Here is a 23,900-nt window from a genome sequence, read left to right on the forward strand (position 1 = left end):
GTAAGACTTGGCATTCATCGATTTTTTTTGTTTTCCATATAAGTGTGGGCCACCTTAATGTTCAACCTATCCTAGGTAAGGTGGTAAAAGGCGAAACGAAATCCTTCTTTCCAATCGCATCCATACTAGAAAGAGGAAGTGCCTGCTTAGTGAAAAAAAAAACCCCAACCAAAAAACTAATCTGAAGTGGAGTAGAGAAGATCAGTAGTGTATGCCTGGTACAGGTGAAAGTGGTAGAAGATCTCTAATAGTATGTCTATTGTTTAATTATGTTTTTTGTAAGAGTTGAGGTTAAAACATGTTTATTATATATAGATCTAGATAGATTACCAGGAGCCAGAACAAACAATAGGTGCCGTCTACTTCGTAAAATTTACACAATACAAGAAGATGTAATTGAAAGTTATTGAAAATGGTGAACTTGTGCGGTAAAGGGGGGGGGGGATTTATGGTGTACTAATGCTTCCGTAAAGGTCCGAAAACGGGCCTTTTCTTCTTTTTCTGGACAGGAGCCACCGTCCGGAGTATTTTGTCTTCCCCAGGACCTTCCTAATATCAGAAAATCGGCGCTCCAAAATCACCTAGTCCAAAACGGGCGAGAACGCCGTCATCGTCGCCATTTTGAAAGCCTAGAAGGACTACAGGACGCCAAAAACCGGACAGAGCATTCTTCCCAGCGCCATCTTGAATCACTGCTTGGGAACCCGTGGCCACCTCGTGCAAGCAAGATAGCTGGTCCGGCAATCCTCTTAGGTCCGTTCCCTACCGCTCGGTCTAGTCGCCAGGAGTACTTCAATCCGCTACAAACCGACATACCGCCGGCGTCCATCCCATACCGGCCGGTCCAGTCGCCAAAAGTACATCCGCCAGGAGTGCGTCGATTCGGCCCGGATTGTCTACCATCATACAGCTCACCATCAAGCCGACCAGCAACCGGTGTGCCCATTAGCGAGGAGGTGGAACTTCTCTGAGGTCTGGTCAGCCATCCTAACACCAAGACTGCCATCGAGATCGGTCGTGACCCGGTAAACCATCATCAGCCTACCGGAAGAGGGCCCTCCATCGTGCAACGTCGACCGACAGCCAACGCACCCCCCCAAACAAACTGCAAGTACACCCATGTTAATGTCGTGCATATTACTATATTCATACCGTTCCAAAACTGCCCCTGCGAGGGCGAATAAACAATACCCTAATAATGTAAGCAATAATTTATAGTAGTTGGCCTTTATTTACCCACGCAAGCCCTACTTTAGATACACTGTAAATTCTATTAGTTTTCTGTACCTAGAAAGTGGTATTAGACCCTTTTCGGTGTGGTTCGCTGCACGGAACTATAAATCAACCCAAATTTAAGTTCTTTTGACGCAATCCCGCACCTCCGCGGAATTACTCAAATTTGCGTCAAACAGCGATAGTGGTCACTACACGGAGAAATCAAACTACCTAATTTTTGGGTCGATTTTACTCAAAGCTGAGTATATCGAATAAACTAGTTACCCAAAATTGGGTTGTTTTCCCTCTTTCCCCCACCGATGTTGTCAAAAACAAACAGAGATGCGTCTACCCAATGGGGGTCCTTGAGCCCAATAAGCCAATTTTGAGTAAATGTAGGTATACTCAAATTTGGGTTGAATGAGGGGGGGTCTTGGGTTGAATTTACCTACTCTTAAGTATATTTTTTTGCTGGAGGTAAAGGCAATTTACCTAGTGTGAGTTTAATCGATTTACTCAAATTTGGCTTATTGGGCGGAACTATGGGATTGCGTCAAAAGAACTCAATTTTGGGTAGTTTGACGGTTCCGTGTAGGTAAATATCATTTGATCGCTGCAAAAATTTGCACCCAGTGGTAAGTTATTTTCACCCAGCGGAGGCCATATTTGACGCAAATTTGGGTTTAGCCAAGATAACCCAAATTTGGCTTCTTCCACGGAGCCGCACGAATATGTCGGTGCTTCTCTCTTCGTTTTTGACAACATTCGTGTGGGGTGAGGGAGAAAACAACCCAATGCTGAGTAAAAACTATAAGCTGTTTAGCCAAATTTGAGTTTTTAGAACTTATTCTTTGGGTTTAAATATTTTTCAGTGTGGATAAGAAATTTTCTACCTCGTTTCAAATCCACCTAGAGCATTTGATTACCCCGGAACCGATATCTGGCCAGCATAGGGGGGCCCGGGGCAAGAAGGTCACCCAGCATTTTGAACTATCACATGGTAAAAACACCAGTAAATCGAAAGTTTATCGAAAGCTAAGTGTAATGTAGATTACCATCTACAAAACCAAATCGATATTGATATGAAACATGTCATAATTATGCACAAAATATGAACATTTCTTTTGGTTGTTTTTCTCATTGAAAAAATGGGCCGGGGCAAGAAGGCCACTCTACTGGGGCAAAAAGGACACATACCTAACAAATCAGTTTTCTTCGGTGAACGCCCTGCTGGGTGGCTGCTTGCTTTACCGGCATGCCGGAATCGGTCACCGCTTCGATTTCCGCGATCCTGCTGGCCGATGGTCGTTGTTTTCGGATCACAATCTACTTGTACCTGCGAACCATCCTCGACCGGCCACTCGAAATCACAACAACAATAACAACTGTTTGACATTTGGATTCAAGGTTATGTTCAAGCAAAGTGCGATTCAGAGAGTGACCCTTTTGCCCCGGGCAGAGGTGTCCTTTTTGCCCCGAATTTTCAATAGTGCATTTAAATACATATTTTTGCCTAAAATGGCGGCACGGCCAGTAGTATTCTATTACAAATATTTGTAATTATCGTAAACTTGCTTTCAAATTCAAATAAACCTAAAGAAATATGAAATGCCTTTTGAAAATCCTTAGTTTGTGCGATGTCACTGTTATAATTTTTGACCAGATCCAAGATGCAGCAATCTTCTCAGCAATTTTTAGCTCAATTCAGAACTTTCAGTACAAAATATGATGAATATTACATTATAAGACTGTGGAGAAGGTTCGGCAGTCATCAATTATGCATATATATAATTATATATATCATAACGTTTCCTAGGAAAATCAAAGGGTGTCCTTCTTGCCCCGGGGTCCCCTAATCCATCTCCGGCTAAGGTGAGTGGCAAAGGAGTGTTGCAAGTGTTCGAGGCGGTGCTAATCACAGTAAACGACCCCGTGCTCGATGAGATTTCTCACCCACAATTTCACCCACTGAGCAGCCGAGAGGCTACAAATCTCGATCAAATTATCCTATGGTGGGGCCTGCGGGTTTCACTATTGGATTGTTGGGGTCCACTATTGGGTTGATCGTATTCTCTTACAGGGTTGTTACAAGAAGGGTGGAAAAAATCCGCGCCAAATCCGCGCAAGCAAAACTGAAATTCGCGCCAAAACCGGGCGATTCTGGAAATAAACTCGCGCCAAATCCACGAGAGTGAAGGTAAATTTGTTTTTCTTTTTCTATTTTATTTTATTGAAGAAACGGCACATTAAACTGGAAAGGAATAGTTGAGTGTTGGATGAAGAATGAACTTTTGATTCGTAAATCAACACAGCTCATCTTGATTATTGTAAGCTTTCTGCAAGTGAGTTCAAAGATATTTCGCTAGAACTCTCGTTTGTTGGAGAAACGCGCTAAAAACTACTGGATTCTTGGAAAAAATATAAAAATAAATTAGAGAAATTTTAAAGGGAACTGGAAAACATCACATATATTTCAGAAAATAATTTAAAAAAAAGAGGATGATACGGGTAGTCTTTCTTGAAGTATTTCCTAATATTTTAAGAGACAGTACCAGAAACAAAATTTTTAGAAGATTTTTTAAAACCAGCATGACTTTGAGAAGGATACTTATAAGGAATTCTTATAGGATCACTTTGATATTTTTTTAGGAATGCTTTGGTAATTCTTTAAATAATCTTTAGAGAGGAATTTTCCAAGGAGAATATCTGGAGGAACCTGAGGAAATGTCCCTTAAAATAAGTAACTTCTGAGAAAATCCTGGAAGGACAATGTTTTTTTTTATTATTTAATCACTTAGCCTAATTTACAGCTCTTTTGCCCACTAGGGCACTGCGTGAGCGATTCCAATGAATTAACTACATCGGCTGTTTTCCTACTCTCCGCATCGACCAATGTGGCGCTAGCTTCTATGCGCGAAAAATCGCTAAAAGTAAATCGCAAAAATATTGTATGGCGAATAGCATCTAAAGACAAATTCTTCAAAGTGGAACACATTATTCGAAAAAATATTTGGTAGTGGTTGTGCACAATGGTGACCACTATTAAGGCGAAACTGGAAGCATTTCCTCACTTTTTGGTTTTTGATTTTTTATTAAATAACGAAGCAATATTTTCTAAATCGGTTTTCGTGCACATGTAGAGTATGGATCAAGGTATCTCCTGATTTTTTTTGTAGTGGAAAATGTTTTTCGTTTTTGCAGAAACCATTTTTGAACAAAATTTCACAAAAAAATGGTTTCTGCAAAAATGGAAAACATTTTCCACTACAAAAAAAATCAGGAGATACCTTGATCCATACTCTACATGTGCACGAAAACCGATTTAGAAAATATTGCTTCGTTATTTAATAAAAAATCAAAAACCGAAAAAATGAGAAAATGCTTCCAGTTTCGCCTTAAGCCTACCAAATATTTTTTCGGGAAAAGTTTTGTATTTCAAGTTATTCAAATTTAGATGTATTTCGCCATACAAAATTAAACTGATTTACTCCTGCTGATCAACTGTGGCTGCGCGCAAAGCGGGTAGTCCATTGGAAGCTGTACTTACACTTTGTACAGTTCCTAAAATAGAATACATTTAATGTATTCTATTCTAATTCTACTATATCGAACTGGTTGCCGTTGCGCTGCATTCACTTTCTGCCCTATCATGGTAGAATGATGAGCATGAGGATGTTGGTTGTTCTTTTTTCCAGCCCGATTGGGGGTCCATTATGGGTTGCCGTTTGCCGATGTCTAAGTATCCGGGTCCATTTGAGCCATGGGCTCAGATGAAGGTCAGTGTCAGTGGCTCTCAGGGGGAAAGCAACTGACCATCTGATTATAAAGCAAACTTGTGATGGATGGATTTTTTCAGTAAGTTAGTTGAAAATTCCTTCAGGGTTTTCCTGGATTTTTTAGGAGTTCTTGCAGTAATTTATCCAGGAATGCCTGCAGATATTGCCCAGATTTTTTCGGCAAAATCTTCACTAATAATTCTTGCAATGCGTTATATGACTTTTTTATAAGTTTCTTACAGGATTCCCCTCAACAGATTTTTCCCAAAATAATCTAAGGATTGATCTAGAAAACTAAAAATATATGACAGGAGACTTTTAAAATACTACCGGTAATTCGAGCAGATTATTATCGGAACCCTTCTTGCGGCTTCTGATAAATGGAGTTCCTGGGAACAATTTTTTTTTTGGAAAACCTGTATTCTTCAAAGGTTCAAAGATACACATCATACCTGCAATGAAAATATTGTAAGAAATGTTGCACAACTTCTTCAGAGAAATATTTTGAAGAGTTACCATTGGAATTTAACTAAAAAAAATTCTTAAGTTTTGTCAGAAACTCTTTCGAGAATTTTCTGCAGCAATTTTGCATTTCATTCCTATTCATCCCATAGTTAGTACATATAATGTAAAATGAACTTTTTTGCTACAATAAATAACTTCATACTTAAATATAACTGATCTGAGTCACCTCAAAGCTTTTTAGACAAATTTAAGTGACCCGATTTTGTCAGCCCCTTTTCGGATCACATTTTTTCAAAAACTTAAACAGTTTTTCAAACTTTTTATTCATCTATGTTCTGCATCTCAGCTGTAGTTTGATGATAAATATTATTAAATTGCTTAAATTGTGATCGTAAGATAATGAGAGCAAAAAGTTCGTCGCAAAATGGGGCTGACAAAATCGGGTCCTTACTGTATTGCCAAAGACCCATAGACTTTAGGATTCATACCTACGGCAATTGAAGCTTTAATGGGTAAAGTCCACTGTATATTTATTTATTTACTTATTCATTTATTTATGTAATCCAACTGACTTTTTCAGTCTTATTGAATATTTTAAGCCTAATATATTCATACATGAATCATTAAAATATATAGTATAGACTGTTTCAGAAATTATAAATACACTAACGATTAACTGCCATTTAAATTTGAGCACAATATCCAAAAAAGTTTCTTCTAGCTCTTATAGTAAACATGCTAACGAAGCAAATAATACCAATTTTGTTGATGTTTCTGTTAAAAGTTAAAAAATAGGGCTCTGTAAACTAGATGATTAAAATTTGAAGTTGCACAAAGTGGTCAAAAAATGTAGCATAGTAGAAAAGAAAAAAATCTCACTGATAAAATATTTAATTTCCAAATAGAATAAAAGTTGCTGTATCGATAATAAAAGATATTTTTCGATTGGTAAGAGTAATTTTTACTGGTATATTTGATCAAGAACCACCATTACGGGCCTTCTCAATACAATTTTTTTTGTTTCAGATTTCTCAACAACACTAGTAGCAACAAACGTTAAGCAAACGAATGTCTTAATTACTGCTTACTGCATTCGTTTTTATGGTATGACAAGCTTTGCCATCTGAAGGATCGAATGAGCTGAAAAAATAAGTTTGTTTAGATTAAATGCGTTCAGGAAAGGCAAGAAACTGTGTGGTGGTTCTTATGTTCCGTAGAAAACCTTAAAAAATAAGAAACTTGATCTCCAAAAAAGTGTTATGGAAATGCCTTTATCGATTTTTCCCAAATTTTGATCAAGGCATTCCATAGACAACTTGTTGAGAAAGCGAATGTGATAAAAATTGAGATAATTTTTGGTATTTAGTGATACATAATGTTGAAATCATTAAAAAACACCTTTGTGCAAATGCAAATTTGAAAAATTAAGTTATTTGTTAGAGAACTCGACTGTTCTTTAAAATATCAAGACAATTGAAAGGAAATATAAAAATATGGAGTACAATATGCTATACTCTGAAAGAAGTTAGTAAAAATCATTAGAACAGTTCATTTAATTTAATAAACAAAGTGTATTTATAATTTCTGAAACAGTCTATATAGTATGTAGTATCACATGCCAGATTCAAAGAATGAAGTACGAACGAAATGATTTGTCAATCGTTGGTAAATAAAAAAAATACAATCCCATACTAAATTACGCTGATGAATATCGTAGAAAACCAATTCCGCGCCAAATCCGCGCGAGGGCCAATTTCTATGGGTAAATCCGCGCCAAATCCGCGAAATCCGCGCTGTTGCAACAACCCTGTTCTTACCATGTTCAATTGGAGACAATAGTGGACCCCCTTAGGTTTAACCTATAGTGGACCCCTAGAAATGTTTACATTTACAAATTTATTCAAATAGTGAAGTGAAACCATCTCGGCAGGGGTCCTATTTTAGGCATTTTTCCGCTAAAGCTCAGCCAATCTTGAAGCAACTGACACAAATTTTGGAACGCGATGAGATAGTATAGTATCTAGCCGTGTACAAAAGTTCAAGTCAATTGGTTTGGAATTGGCTGAGTTATAGCGAAGAATGTCCAAAATACCGGCCACTGCCCAAGTGGCTCGCTACCCTAATCAAATTATCGCTTTCCAGATTAGTTTCATCACATGGAACTGCTGTCTAGGGACATGAGCCATGGTCTCCCGGTGGAGGTCTACCGGTAGAAGCAGATTTGAGCGGGAAATTTCAGAATAATTGCTAGGGGTCCACTATTGGATAAAGTACCCTAAATCCACTAAATCAATTCCGCATCTTCTCTCCACACTTGCAGCAGCAAGTGAGCATGCTGATCCCCAGTCAGTTCGCTTCACAAGTCAATTGACCGATGACCAATTTCGGAATATCCAGAAAATTAACCACCTGGTTTATGGACAGCCCCCTAAATATAAAAAAAAATATTTACCGGTAAGCATGCGCCAATGCATTTAGCTCGTCGAAAGATCCATATGACCTGAACTTACTCATTTCGTCCAGGTATTCATCGTAATTTCCGTTAATTTTCTTTTCGTATAGGGCTGTTAAAAATATGTCCCGAAAATGGGTACCTCACAGGCTCACCAATTAATTTTACTTCCATCAAAAAAAAAAAAAAAAGGAATAGAATTCAAAGCGCATTCGAAAAGAAAATATCGCTGTTTTCGCCTCGAGACCATTTGCATCAACAACCCGTAACATTAAGTATGTAGGTACAATGTATCATGCTGCTCCATCGCACTGCTCTTTCAAAAGATGTGCAAAGTAGAGGCATTCAACGCAGCCAGCACCACTGTCAACTCCACTCAAACATAAATTAAACAGAAATAACATTTGCGTTCATTTAATAGCTGCATACCGAATAGAATTGTGCTCTACGGTAGCGGATAAAACCATTTGGTTTTAGTGCGAAGCGAGAGTTTAAGCCGATTACCATTGTAAATTAAATGGCGTCAGTTGAAGTAGACTTCCGTTTAAACTTGTGTAACTTTATGAATTCAAATCCACTATTAATGAAGAAAAATCTTGAATTTTTGCAGAAAGAATAAATTATGAGTAACACCATGTCCTCTCTCTAAGGATACAATATGCTTTCATATGAAAGAAAGCAGCACCTTGTGTAGTCAAACCTGATTACACGAGTCCCCAAGAACAGAGCTATAAACTGGATAACTTGATAAGGCGCAGAGACGTTTTTCGACATATTCTGCAAGATTGTTATCTCGAAAGAATGTGTAATCCTTCGCTGCATGATTCCCTCAGCAAACATACGGTGAGGTTCTAATCGAAGAACATCTACACTGTCATATCTTGCATACTAAATTGAAAGGTATACCACCATCACCGCCTCAGACTTTCGTTATGGTGTAAGGCAGGGCCAATGTTATTAAATTTCTTCAACATTCGCCGAATGATTTCGTCGCACCTTGAAACGCTCCTCCGCTCAGATATTCCACTTCGACGGCCAACGCTTTCCACTTTCAAGTATATATGTATGGTACAGACAACAGGAGCAGCGATGAAGCCATCGTTTTTACGTCTGATAAGCACGCGATACCGCCGTGAGCCATCGAGAGTGAATTAATAAAAATATTTAATAAATGAATGCCGCGCTTGTTCGCGGGCTGGGAAGCTTTTCCAGCCAGGCAGATAGGCTGTCAGACGCCGTGACAGACATTAAACGGCTACCCAGCGCGGCACCATGCCCAACAGCCCCAAGGAGCATCGAGAGCCAACCTGTCGTATTCCAGGCAAATTTTAATTCTGGAGTTCAATATGATTTCATTTTCGGGCTGCCAGCGATAATAAATCTAATTTGAGCAGCAATTTGACTGGATTTTATTTTAGGGAAGGTGGGACGTACTAGTTGTGAAAGAGTGAGTCCTGATAGACGTGTATTTGGAGTACATTGCTCAAAATTTCTAAGGCACCGTTTTTTAGAACCGTTGAACGGAATTGGATTGAAATGCATCACGCTGTTGACAACCACTGAACAATTAGCGTGATGCATTTTCATCCACTCCGTTCAACGATTCTAAAAAACGGTGCTCTAGAAATTTTGAGCTATGTACTTCAAATACCTTGTCCTTAACGTGGTTCAAAATACATACCACATTTCCAAAACATTGATGGATCCACTTCTTATTTCATTTTACATAATGCCACGATGCACTTATCAAATTTTTATCTAAATCTGATAAACAATTGGTAATGGGGTATTTGATCAATTGTATAAAAGTGAAGACATGGACCATACTCGAGGAAGTCCTACAAGCACTCGGAGATCCAGAATGAACTTCGAGGTGGCCAATAGTATGGGACACACATCAAATTCTCGCTCCAGTCGACTTTTTTGATTCCATTTAGGTCCCATATGAACTGTGCAAAATTTCAGCGCAATCGGTGAAACTATAATTTAGCGCAAGCGGTTCAAAGTTTGCATAGGATTTACTATGGGAAAATTTACACCTTCAGATAAAAAATCCCAGAGGTCGTCCCTTGTCTCCTTAATTCAAATCGATCAACGTTTCTTGTAGAAAAATCATTTATGAAACTTTCCTTTGAAAACCGCACTGTAGCTGCTGCCTTGGCTCTGCTGTTTCTGGGGGTGGTGATGCCTCCTGCCACCCCATGCAACATAAAACAAAACAAAAAGCCGTTCGTTGGACCACTAATCGGTAATAAATCAATAACTTTTTTCACAAGCATCCAATTGTTTTGCGGTTTTCAAAGGAAAGTTTCATAAATGATTTTTCTACAAGAAACGTTGATCGATTTGAATTAAAGAGACAAAGGGCGACCTCTGGGATTTTTTATCTGAAAGTGTAACTTTTCCCATAGTAAATCCTATGCAAACTTTAAACCACTTGCGCTAAATTATAGTTTCACCGGTTGCGCTGAAATTTTGTACAGCTCATATGGGACCTAAATGGGATCTAAAAGTCGACTGGAGCGAGGATTTATTTTTTTCCATACAAGCGTGTCCCATACTAGTGGCCAAAGCTGCACAGTGTTTTATTTTGCCGATTTCGTGCGCTTTTTTAATAACGTTTCAACTGATGATTTTTGCGATATAGTTTCTTCGGAGAAGTTTCTACATTAGACATGGCGCTTCTTTTGACATAAAGAGTTGAATGATCAATCCACCTATTATAAGTGAGATGAAAAAAATATTTTTTTCGAAAAATGCAGATAGACGTTTGATGTTTTCGACAAAGTTGTGCAAAACGCAATTTTGAACAACTTTGTCAAAGACGCCATAATGCTGAATCTCATACTTTACGAGATATATTGCGTTGTATGTGCATGACCCCTAGAAATCATATATTTCATGATAACTTGTACACAAAAGTTTAAGCCATTTTGATAAAGTAGAAATATAGTTGTTTCATTATTCGAAACGGTTCTCTGCGCCATTTTGCGCCGAAAGCAGTTAGACGAGTTCGAAGTTACTCTATAAATATCAGTAATTTGTAAATAACTTTCTTATTTCAAGAGCTAGCGTTTTTCGATGTTCATCAAAAATATGTATTTTTACATTCCAAACAACTTTGTAGAAGACGTAAAAATTCTAAAAAATCCCGTTAAAAAGTTATGATGAAATATATGATTTCTAGGGGTCTTGCACATACAACGCAATATATCTCGTAAAGTATGAGATTCAGCATTATGGCGTCTTTGACAAAGTTGTTCAAAATTGCATTTTGCACAACTTCGCCGAAGACATCAAACGTCTATCTGCATTTTTCGAAAAAATATTTTTTTTTCATCTCACTTATAGGTGGATTGATCATTCAACTCTTTATGTCAAAAGAAGCGCATTGTCTAATGTAGAAACTTCTCCGAAGAAAGTATATCGCAAAAATCACCGGTTGAAACGTTATTAAAAAAGCGCACGAAATCGGCAAAATAAAACACTGTGAGCTGGAAGGATACGGTGGGCAGCGCATGTGGTAAGAATGCCGGACAACAACCCTGCAAAGTTGGTGTTCGCTACCGATCCGGTTGGTGGGGATCTCAGTGGCATTTTGCGAGCTTTCACGGAGTTTTCAGAGGCGTTTCAGGGGGTTTCAGGGAAACCCCAGGGAAGTTTAGGGGAACCTAGTGGATCTGAATTGGGTCTCAGTGGGTTCCATAACAATTCGGAGGTTTAGAAGAGTGTTGTCCATGCATTTCAGGTGCTGCCCAAGAAACTCCGATCTTATTTGCTGAACACCATTCGAATCCCTTGAAGAACTGTCAGTTGACAGAAATAAGAATAAGAAGAAGAAGAAGAAGAAGAAGAAGAAGAAGAAGAAGAAGAAGAAGAAGAAGAAGAAGTGATTGTTCCAGTGTTATTTTCGCGGTTTCCATCGGGAATTTCTCCGGAGATCCTTTAAGGACAGACTTGTTAGAATCCCAAAATGGCTGCTACAATGGCTGGCTTTGACACCTACTCACGATTTCGTGGGCACAAATCTCTTCGTAAACAAAACCAGTGCAACTGAGCTTTTCATTTTAAGCTAATTACAAGTGAGCAAGAACAGAATAATGAAATATATTGTTGTTTGAAGCATGCTTCTTGAGATTTGTGCGTCTGAAGTTTCGATGCAATGTTGAAGCGGGATTTCAAGACGTTTGTCCTTAAGGTGTTTCTAAAGGTATTCCTTCAGAGATTTTTTCGGGGATTTCTCCATATATTTCTTTCAGAACTCCACTAGAGATTGCTCCAATATTTCCATCTGCAATCATTCAAAATATTTTTGCAGGAATGTGTTCCAGAAATTCTATCCGAAAATTTTACTAGAGATTATTAAAAGACTGATACACCTTACGAATTTCTTAAAAAAATATGTACAAAAAATCCTTTAAGAGGCCATGGAATTGTTCCTTCACTAATTCGTCTAAAAGTTTCTGCAAACATGTTTTTTCAGATTTTTATCCAGGGTTTTCAACAGAAATTCTTCCAAAACTTCGCTAAGAAAACTTTCCTGTGATTCCCTAAGGAATTCCTCATGGGATTGCCTCCGGGATTCCTAATGGGGTTTCTTCAGAAATTCCTCCAGGGATTCACCTGGGAATTCCTTCTGTGATTCTTTCAGGAACAACTTCCGGGATTATTTTAAAAATACTTCCTAGCACTTTTCTTGGGATTTCTTCTGGAATTCCTTCTGGAATTCTTCCAGAAACTCCTCCAGGAACTGTTTAGAGATTCCCTTAGGAATTCCTCTTGGCCTTGCTTCCGCGATTCCTCCTGGGGTTTCTTCAGAAACTCCTCCAGGGATTCCTTCAGAATCTGCTACAGAGATTCCTCCAAGAGTTCTTGTGCGCACTCTTTTCAGGTTCCTATAGGATTTCCTCAAAAAATTTCATCGTTTCTTCAATACTTCCTCCTGGGAATTCTTCGGAAACTCCTTCTGCAATTCCCCAGAAATTGATTCTTGGATTCCTCCAGGAATTTCTCAAGGGATTCCTCCAGGAATTCCTCAAGAGATTCCTCCAGGAATTCCTCAAGAGATTCCTCCAGAAATTCCTTCAGGAATTGTTCCAGGATTCCTCTGTGAATTTCTTCAGGGATTTGTCTTAAAATTTCATCAATGATTCGTCCACGAAATCCGCTAAACATTTTTCTAGAGATACCTCAAGGAATTCCTCCATGAATTGTTTCAGGGATTTTTCCAGAAGTTCCTCCAGGCATTCTTCCTGAAAGCTCTCCTGTGGTTATTCAAGAAAATCCTCCAAAAATTCCTCCAGGGATTTCTCCAAGGAATTTTCCATGGTTTGCTCAAGGAATTTTTGCAGGGATTCCTCCAGGAGTTCCTCTGAAGATTTCTCATGGATTTCTCTAGGAATTCTTCCATAGATTCCTCCAGGTATTTCCCTAGAGACACCGCAAGGAATTCCTCACAAGATTCCACCAGGGATTCTACCAGGAATTTCTCTACGGGTTCCTTCGAAGATAACTCCAGAAGTTCCCCTGTAGATTTCTCAGAAACTTTCTCTAGTGACTCCTCCAGGAGTTCTTACAGGCATGTCTTCAGGAAATGCTCCAGGCCTTCCACAAGGGAATCCTTCAGGAGTTCCTCTAAGGAATCCTCCAAGGATTGCTCTAACAATTCCTCCAGGAATTCTTTTAGGAATACCTCCTGGCATTCCTCCAGGAGTTCCTCCAGGGATTTCTATAGGGATTTTCCAGGGATTCATTCAGGCATTCCTCCAAGATTTCATTCAGGGACTCTTCCAGGAATTCCTGTAGCAATTATCCGAGAAATTCCTCAAGATACTGATCCAGGAATTCCTGCAGGAATACTTTCAAAAACAAATACGGCATTTCATTATGAAATCCTCCTTCCGGAGCTTAGACAGGAATTAATCCAAGGAATTCCTGCATAAATTCCTCCTGAGATATCCCTAGGAATTCCTTCAAAGAATTCTGCTGGAATTTCCCGGAATCCCTCAAAAATTCCCCCAGCAATTTTTCCCGGATTTTTTCCAGGAATTATTCCAGGTATTCCTCTAGGCATTCCCAGGATTTCATCCAGGTATTTCCCAAGAGACTTCTCCAGGAGTTCCTCCACGTATACCTCCAAGAATTACCCCAAGAATTTCTCCAGAAATTGATCCAGGAATCCCTCCAGGAATTCATTCGGAAATTCCTACAGCAACTCCTCCAGAAATTTCTCCAGGAAATTACCTAGGGATTTCTTCATAAACCCTCCAGGAATTTCTTCAGAAATTCTTCCAAAAAATTCTCAAGATTTTTTTCCAGGGATTCCTCCAGAAATTTATCCAGGAGTTTCTCCTCCAGAGATTCCACCAGGAATTATTTCACGGATTTCTCCAGAAATTCCACCAGGAATTCTTTTACCAATTTACAAATGATTCCTTCGATGCTTCTGCCAGAAATTCATTCAGTTATTCCTCCAAGAATTGCTCTTGGATTTCCTCCAGAAATTCCTCTGGGATTTCCTCTAGGAATTTCTTCAGAAACTTCTCCAGTGGTTCCTCCCAGAATTCCTCAAGAGATTTCTCCAGAATTTCATTTAGGGATTCCTGCGGGAATTCTTCCAAAGATAGTTCTTCGGAAGTATCCTAAGAACTCTTCTAGGGATTCCTCCAGAAGTTTCTCAAGATATTCCTCTTGAAATTCCTCCAGAAATTGCTTCAGGGATTTCTCCAGGGATTCCTCCAGAAATTCCTCCATGGATTTTCCAAGATCTACCCAGGGTTTCTTCCAAGAATTTTATCAGAAATTTCTCCAAGCATTCCTCGCGGAATTTCTCAAGACATTTTTTCAGGAATTTGTCCAGGGATTCCTCCCAGAAATCCTCTAGGAAATCCTCCAGGAATTCATCCAGGGATTCTTTCAGGGTTTTTTCCAGTGATCGCTCCAGGAGTTCATCCAGAAATTTCTGCAGTAAGTTCTCCAGGAATTTCTCCTTGAATTCCTCCAGGGTTTCCTCCGGATACTTCTGTAGAAATTCCCCCAGAAATTCGTTTAGGAATTCCTCCACGGATTTATCCAGGGATTTCTCTAAAATCTTATTCAGGGAATACTACAAGCATTCGTCCAGGAATTTCTCCATGGATGCCTCCAGAAAATCCTCCAATTATTCCTTCAGAAATTCGTTCAGAGATTTCTCCATGGATTCCTCCAGCAGTTTTTCCTAGAATACCTCCAGGTATACGTTCAGAAATTCCCCCAGGAGTTTCTCCAGGAATTCCGCCAGGAATTTGTCCAGAAGTTCCTCCAGGATTTCTTCCAGAGATTCCTTTTGGAATTGTTTTACGGGGGGGGGGGGGGGGATTCTTCAAAAGATTTCTTCAGAAATTTCTCCAAGGATTCATACCATATTTGCTCTAAGGATTCCTCCAGATATACTTTCAGAAATTCCTCCAAGGATTCCTACAAGGTTTACCCCAGGCATACCTGCAAGAATTCCTCCAAGAATTTCTCCAGGAATTCCTTCAGGGATTACTTTAGGATTTCTTCCAGGGATTGCACCAGTAATTCCTGTAAGGCTTCCTTCAGAAATTCCTTTTTGGATCTTTTTAAAAATTCGCCTAGCTCCTAGGTCAGAAATTTCAGAAATCCGTTCATCATCTTTTCCAGGGATTTTCGAAAGATTTTTATCCAGAATCTATGTATATAAAAATGAGTTTGATGTTCCTTTGAGGCAACAAAACTCAAGAACCGATGGACCGATCAACATGACCCTTGAACGGTTCGGTTCGCATTCGTGGTGGCTGTGTTTATATGTACAAAAAGTTTTGAAAATCAGCTAGAAACATAAAAATAATAATAAAGTACTGATTTTTTTATGAGCTGGGAAGGATACCAATTGGATCGAAATTAAACCAATCTAGAGTTCAATGCTACAATGCACCCAACAGTTGTCAAACCACCACAACCACAAATGGCAATACAAAGTTTGCCGGGACAGCTAGTTACTTGATATTTTTTTGAGTTCAATGAGTTCCTTTGAGGCAACAAAACTCATGAACGAATAAACCAATCAGCATGGCTCTTGCACGTTTCGATTCGTATTCATGGTGGCTGTGTTTATATATAGAAAAAGTTACGAAAATGAACTGAAAAGATAAGAAAATTGATAATGTCCTGATTTTATATGAGCTGGGATGAAAATCAACACGATTTAAATGAAACCAATCTAGAGTGCGGTGCATTACTGACCTCAACAGTTGTCAAACCATCACATCTTGGCATATCTTGGCAAGACACCTGTTGAGCTTATAGCAGCGCCGCACTCTAGTTTGGTTTCATTTCGTTCGTGATGATTTTCTTCCCAGCTCATGAAAAATCAATACTTAATCAATTTTCTTACTGTTTTTGTTGATTTTCGTTATTTTCATCATGAGTACGAATCGAACCATACAAGAGTCTTGCTGATCGGTTCATCCGTTCGTGAGTTTTATAGATTATACTTGAAATTTTTTGAATTATTTGAAGGATTTCTGGAAGAATTCCTCCAACGATTTGTAGTGGAATATTTTAAGATACTCCAAAAAGTCATATAGGAATTCTTTCACAATTATCTCCGAGAACACGGCTTCATGTGCCAGTATGTTTTAAGTGCAAAAACTTAATTTGTATCGTTGCTTACTTTCCATACTTTTACATGCACTTTTTACATATTTGATGATGAGTTCATTTAAAGAGTAATTTTAACTTCCATTACTGTATGAATTAGTTTGGAATGAACCATTGTTATTTCTGTGAACATGAACCAAATAGCGTAAATAATTCCCAAGTTTGTCTTCACGTTCACGGCATCAAGGGTTCGTTTGGTTGTTGCTTTAATCGAATGGCACATTTCAGAATACGATGCTCGTTTTCACGATCATTAGGAGAAACTGGAACGTTCGCATAATTATAAACAAACACACCTCCTTGCGTTGCGTTGGGTGGCTGTTAAGGAAAACCGCAATACAAAGAGTGACTGCACGTTGATGTTGCTGTTCCTGCCAAAGGCAACCACAATAATTTCCACAGAAATAACCCGATATGGGAAATCAGTATAAAATGTAGTATGAACCTTCATATTATAACGTAAGGTTTTTTTCAAGTAATATACGACTATATAAGCTTACTAAACTGATTTGAAGGCCAAATTTGTAACCTTTCTTAATAGAAGCGTTTCACACTGCTCTCCCCCGTACATAAACATGTTTTACGATTATGTCGAACGGAAGCAAACCAACTCAATTCAATTAACGATAACGATATCGTTTGATATTTCCGGAGTGCGTGTGTGCTAGCGGGTGCTAACCAGCCAGTCTTTCTTCTACTTACTTGTATCCTTGCGATTCGACCGTCACGCTGAAAGGCCACAACCATCGTCCGTACAGGGGGCCACAGTCTCGGAAGGGCGCACCCCAAAACTGGGCCCCATTGCTCTGGTTCCACGCTGCGCCCAGTTCGCGCCAGTACGTCGACAGAAAGGTTTTACTCTCCGACAGATTGGCATGGGCGGCATCGATTTTGTCCCGGAACTGCACCACTGCCAGCGGAAGCCGAGGCGAAGCGATGCCGACGGCCAGCAGGCCGCTGTCCTCCTTGAGCACATAGCTGGCCAGCTCGTTGGCCTTTTCCCGGGCCACGCTTAGCTTCCGGTCATCTTTGCTGGTATCGATCCGCTTGGCGGCTAGGAAGTCGGCAAACGTCTTGGCGGCTTGGATGGTCAGATCGGACACGTCGTAGAACGGATCCGGCGGCAGGTCTTCCAGCACTTTGGGCTCACACGGTGGAAGAGTGACTGAGCCAACGGCGGCAGTCGTGGTTGCTTCCACCACGTCCGATGAGTCGGCCTGGATGAGCTGCTGCTGTTCGAAAGCATGCCCAGAGCAGAGGTGGAATGTTAGCTGGAGGACAGCGAGCGCTAGCAGCCATGGCTTGGACCGGCGGCAGAAGTGATAGCAGCAGTGATCCCGGTGATGGTGCTGATGGCGAAAATGACCCATCACCGTACTTTGAGTGTAGAATTGTTGTTAGAGTGCACTACGATGGGCATCTGAGAAAGAAAATATGAGAAAAAAGAAAAACATTATTGAATGGACTCTCTGGATATAGGATTGGATATTTTTTTTTCTGTTATAGCTGATTTTGTATTAACATGTTACAAGGATTTCTACATGGATATATTGAGCAAATTATTCTGTTTCTGGAAACTCATTTACAAATTATTCTTAAAATTGCCATACAAAAAGTCAGGCAGGTGATACAAGAAAATCTTATGTCGAAAGCTGACGGGCTTGGTGGTGAAGTGGCTACCGCTCCTGGGTTTAATCCCTAGCCTGTTTCTTTCCTCCTACTTTGTATCTTTCCATATACTTTCTCCCTCCTCTCTACATATACAGCTTATGTATATTCACATGTTCATAGCCATCGCTAGAGCAGAAACGGATTCAAAAAGTCTGTTACCTTCCTTTCCAAACTTTCACAGCACAGTGTCAATCTATTATATAACGCCTAAGAGTTATGCAATCATGCGAACTGTGTCGCACAGCTTCAGAATAAAACACACAATTCTATCATCTTACGCCTGGTATCCACGCACCAATGTGTGAACCCATTGTCAACCATATCCCACCAACCATCCGACATCCGCATGCATTTGTACAGACGCAGAGTTATATTCGGTCTGATGTGGATTCAAATGATTGCAATCATCATTTCCTTCCCCTTCCTCACATTGAGCTGCAACCTGACGTGGCAGGCGCCATTGTCGCCTAAAAATAGAAAATCATCAACACTCACACACGGAAGATGCCTGCTAGTCCCCAGCAGATACATACTTATTGGTTCCTTGTGTGAGTGTAGCTGGTCTCGCGTGAAACACTCGTTCGTATTGTCTCTTCGAGAATCCTAACGGTATTAGGAGTCAAGAAGTGGTTGCGGTCATCCGACGACATGAACAGGGTGAGATCATTCCGAGTTTTTTTCTTTACATACTAGAAGAAGTTGGGGAAATTTCGCCAATGCATTTTCATGAGGACTCCTGGTATCTGTAATATCTGCAAATTAATCTTGTAGCTCTGGTGCTGGTTAAATTGAAGCGATAAAGATGTTAGAAGAAAGCGATTGCAGTTCACAACAGTCATTGAACAAATTTAAAATAATTGGCTTAATTTCCCCAACGGCTGTCGACCACAGGTAACACATGGGACTACTATTAGTAAAATACAAAATTCGAAAATTGCTATCTAAGCTTGAATGTTTATTCTCCGTATACTGTAAGTTCAATACTGTGGGAAACGCGCAACTATTTCCTTGAATCGGTCGGTTTTCTCGGTTGGTAGATGGGGATGCGAATATTGAACGCGAAATTAGAAGCGCGTGATAACTTTCGTGGGAAAGTCGGATTTCACGGTTGAGTAAACGATCAATGCGGTGACGTGTTTACTATAGAACGATCGTTGACATATGTGTATTACCCTTACTATCGCGACCAAATAAATCATAATCAGGATGAAGACCGTGTCGTGTATTTTAAGGGAACGTTCATAAATTACGTCACGCTTTGAGGGGGGAGGGGGAGTTCAGAAAAGTGTGACAACCCATACAAAAATTTTAGAGGTCCCATACAAAAAGTGTGACATAGGGGGGAGGGGGGATTGAAAATGGTCGATTTTTGCGTGACGTAATTTATGGACGCTCCCTAATATAACTAGTGAATCATATCACCTACCAAGGGTGGCTCCTGGGGCAGGGCAAGATGGGTCAGTGCCATTTTCGGGCGCATTACTCATGTTTTGATTATGTTATTAATTTTGTTAGATTACTAGCATGAATATACAAAAGTATGGGGCATTCATTGAAAAATTATTCACTCTCATTGGAAATAAAAAATAAAATGGATTTTGGCCATTTTTCTTATGCGATACATTCCATATAATCTCCGCGGGGCAAGATGTTTCACCTTCAATTTTGAACGTATTTTAGGAGCATTCAAAAGTTATTTATTTTTTATTACAAGACTATCTCATAAATGACTTCAATCAAGCGGAATGAACGCTCAAAATTATAACACAAAATTATGATAATTTTTTAGTGAAAACATCGATTTTCAAGCCGCCTTAGGGCCACTCAAATCGTAAAGTTTTTATATTCCAAATAAATTTATAAAATGTTTACTAGTAGCTCTTGTTTACTCAGTATGGATATGGAACATATATGAATGCGGAACAAATCTTATATTTTGACGTTTTTCATAGAGAAAATGTGAATTACTTAAAAGGTGATCTATCTTGCCCCTCACTTTTTTCACGGCGCAAAATCGATCACTTTTTAAAACTGCTTGTTTAACATCATATTTTGTATTTAATAAACTCTTCATCGACTTTTAGCATAGCTAACTAGTGTATTAAAGAGTAACGGACGAATACAAACCAATACGATTTGTATTTACAAAGTTATGGTGATCCATCCGTAGGTGACCCATCTTACCCCGCCCCACCCTACTCCTTCTCGAGACAACTGTGGGGATGATGTGGATTTCACGGTTTCTAGTAACAACGGTTGTCGAACTAACATTCCTTCCCCTCTCCCGATGCCCGTAAGGACGTGGCCGGCGCCGTTATTGACTTTAAAATATTAAACTCTCGAATTGTGCACATTGCGAGTGTGTAGCTAGTCCCAAACACCATTCATTGGATCTCTGTGCAACTTCGATTTTTCTGGTCAATCACGGAGTAGCAACTACGATGTGTACGGTTATATTTGCTTTGCTTTGCTTTGCTTTGCATATAACTGATGCAGTAAGCGCAAGCGTATACAGACAGCATGACCATTTTGAGGATGATGGGTTCAATTCCCGGTCGGGCCAGGAACATTTCTTAATGGAAATTTCCTCGACTTTCTCAGTCATAGAGTATCTTTTTCCCTACCACACAAAATGATCATTGGCAGAGGAAGCACTCAGTTATTATCGGTGGAATAGAACACAAGAATTTTGGTCTTGTAGAAGTTTTGATAACCGTTATGAATTGTAATACTTTTTATTTCAATTTCATGATGAACTTTTCGACAAAATAAAATAATCTGCCGCTTTGTGGATCTGTTTTTTCTTAAAGTTACAGACAAATAAAAAAGGGGTTAAGCCTACTCAGCCTCCCCTACCGTTATCCGTACACATTCCTGATCATGCTACTTTTAAACCATAATTAAAATCAAGCATTTTTAATTTACTGCATTTCCATCAGGTGAGCTCTTATCCAAGTCAAATTACGGCCAATTCTATCAAAGAAAACGAAAGAATAGCACTAAAAGTTCATTTATCTCCTTTGATTGTGCTGAGATTTATTATTATTCGGCAGAAACTTTCCCATCTTTTGATACTGTTCCTCGGGATGAGAGCAGCCAGCAATTTTCGACCTCTGTTACCATTATTCTGAAACAAAGACCCAGATCCAAAGACAATCTCTGCTGCACTTTTCTGTGCTGCAGATAATTGCAATCCAGAAGGGAAAAAAACAGCAGCAGAGAATGTGCAACACACGACCTGAAATTAGTCGTATTTTCCCTGTCTTAAATGCGTTCCAATGGGTGGCTTTTGCTGCTTCTGTTCAAAGTGCTTGTGCTGCTGAACGGGCAAAGGGTACGTAAGGTTCTGAAATCTTATAAGAGATTTCTTTATGTATGTGTGCATGGGTCCTACAGCAAATTCAGTCTGGTTTCCGCACAGAGAAGTTTTCAAAGGATTACCGGAACGGAGAGATGCTCTATGGGAAAAATCTCTTTCTTTCGAGAACACTGACACTGCTTTAGACGTTTTTCGTTGTGGATCTCCGTGAAACTTTCCCCCCTCTACCATGCTCTTTTAATAATGATAATGGTTTTTCATCCTTCGGATCCACTTTCTCTTCCATAACGCTATGTCTGGCTAGTTTGCTGCCGCCGTAATACATATAAGAGCAGCTTGGAACCAAAAGAGAACGACCAAAGTAAGACAAGGCTATATTTTTCCCTTATCGAATGGCACAGCCAGTTGCAGGCCAGGCTACGGAAAGTAGGATTTAATTGTAAGCTCGGATTTTCGGTCTTCAGTCGGTGTGATTTCCGTTTCCGACACCTGATTCATTACAGAGAACGCCGCAATACACCGAGTGCTCTGTCAGTTAACCTCGGGCGTTGACAATGCCACTTGCACGTGTGATAGAGATAAGCGAGAACTCGACAAAACATAACGAAACAGTAACGTGTCTCCGGTCACGATATCGGTGACTGTCAATCTTCAAACGTACGTACGACTGGAATGGGTGATATGCCGGATCGGGTTACAAACGGTTAATCGAAACAGAGAGAAAGCACCGCACCGACAACCAACCACTAAAGCGCTGAGCCACATCCGACATGTGAATCTTCATCCTGTCCCGGGGCGACAATCATGTGCCAACCACCATTTCCGACTGATGCTCGCTATCACGAACAATAGAGACGGCCCCACGCCGATGCGATGGGGGATGCAAGACCGTGACGGTTGGACGTACTACTACAGGATCTAATTTTGGCATTACACATCCGAATTGAGTTCCGTTCCAGAGTTCATACCAAACTAGCTAGCTATGGTGTGGGGCAAACGATTTCGATGTGTGACTGGAATGCATGAAGGGCAAACATTTTCTAACAGTTGGATTCAGTTAAAGAGCATGTTCTTGAGTCAGCCAATCATTTAAAAATGTTGGGTCCCGGGACCATAGAATGCTGCGGGGATCCACTGACTAGAGCAAATATGCTAATATAGAATGGTAAAATATCGTAAAAAATATATCCTTACGAAATAGTTATTTTTGTTGCAAAATGATGTTTTTTTCAGCACAAAAAAAAATCATCACAAAAATCCAATTAGGTGTAAACATGATTATTAAGAAAATATTAAAGAAAGTTTGTAGTAGAAATCTTCGAGAAATGTTTCGAAAAGAGTCTAGCGCATTTGCTGAGTTTTGGCGGATATCCATGATGGAATTTCAGAATCTAGTAAAAAAATTGTGTAATAATTCCAGTATAATGTGTAGGCACTCGATGTAGTTCAATTCCACAAAAATAGTAAGTTTGAGAAAGACTTTTTTGGAAGAAGTTTAAACATTAATTATCAATAAATTGTTCACTTGAGCCTAGCTATTTAGCACTGTAGCTAGAGGAAATGCCAATGCAGAACCCGTAGCTTCCGGAAAGGTAAGCCCAGCTCCCTGGGTTAGTGGGTTGGTGTCAGGCCCTGCGAGCCAGCCGTCAACAGACTAGCACCCGAAAAATCAACAAGAGAAGAATGCGAACCGATACCAATGGCGACGACCACAGTGACGAAAAGGGACTTGCGATTGGAAGCTCTGTACGTGGAACTGCAGATCTCTCAACTTCATCGGGAGCACCCGCATACTCGCCGATCTACTGAAGGACCGCGGGTTCGGAATCGTAGCGCTGTAGGAGGTGTGTTGGACAGGATCTATGGTGCGAACGTTTAAATGTAATCATACTATCTACCGTCAAGGCACCATTCACCGTGGATCTAAGAGGATTCGGGGCAAATAGAGTAATGCGGGGCAGAAGTTCGCACCTAACAGACTTCACAAAATAACTATTGAACGAAAAGAAAATAATATCGTTTTTCTTCGTTAAACGGGTCCCTAGCATGTTGCCTTCAAAACGTAGTACTAGATTTTTTCGCGTTCCATTTGTAGTTTTAGTAATACAATTTTTAAAACAAGTACTCCAATGCGAACTTTTGCCCCATAGTGGGGGCAAAAGTTCGCATTATGCGGGGCAAAAGTTCGCACCTTGTACAGGGTAGTTTATTGGTGTGATGTTCATTTATTTCATGTTAATTCATGTTCATATTTCACTCTAGCTATTAAATCTGTTTCTTTCTATTCTTAGAATTACGACCCAACTGGAATACGACCTGGTGCCCAGCTTTTGTATAGAGT

The 23,900-nt window shown here is 39.8% G+C and overlaps 1 protein-coding gene across 9 annotated transcripts in view; it reads right to left on the bottom strand.

The window, feature by feature from the left end:
- Positions 1–23,900, bottom strand: part of LOC109410186 (metabotropic glycine receptor) — a 347,855-nt gene that overhangs the window by 164,543 nt on the left and 159,412 nt on the right. For all 9 annotated transcript variants that reach the window (XM_062850543.1, XM_062850540.1, XM_062850541.1 and 6 more), the window contains exon 4: positions 17,272–17,989. In XM_062850543.1, the coding sequence (XP_062706527.1) occupies positions 17,272–17,939 (668 nt within the window). In that variant the 5' untranslated portion in view covers positions 17,940–17,989. The remainder of the gene's footprint in view (positions 1–17,271; positions 17,990–23,900) is intronic.

The sequence above is a fragment of the Aedes albopictus genome, chromosome 2 (assembly GCF_035046485.1).
Source record: "Aedes albopictus strain Foshan chromosome 2, AalbF5, whole genome shotgun sequence".
NCBI lineage: Eukaryota > Metazoa > Arthropoda > Insecta > Diptera > Culicidae > Aedes > Aedes albopictus.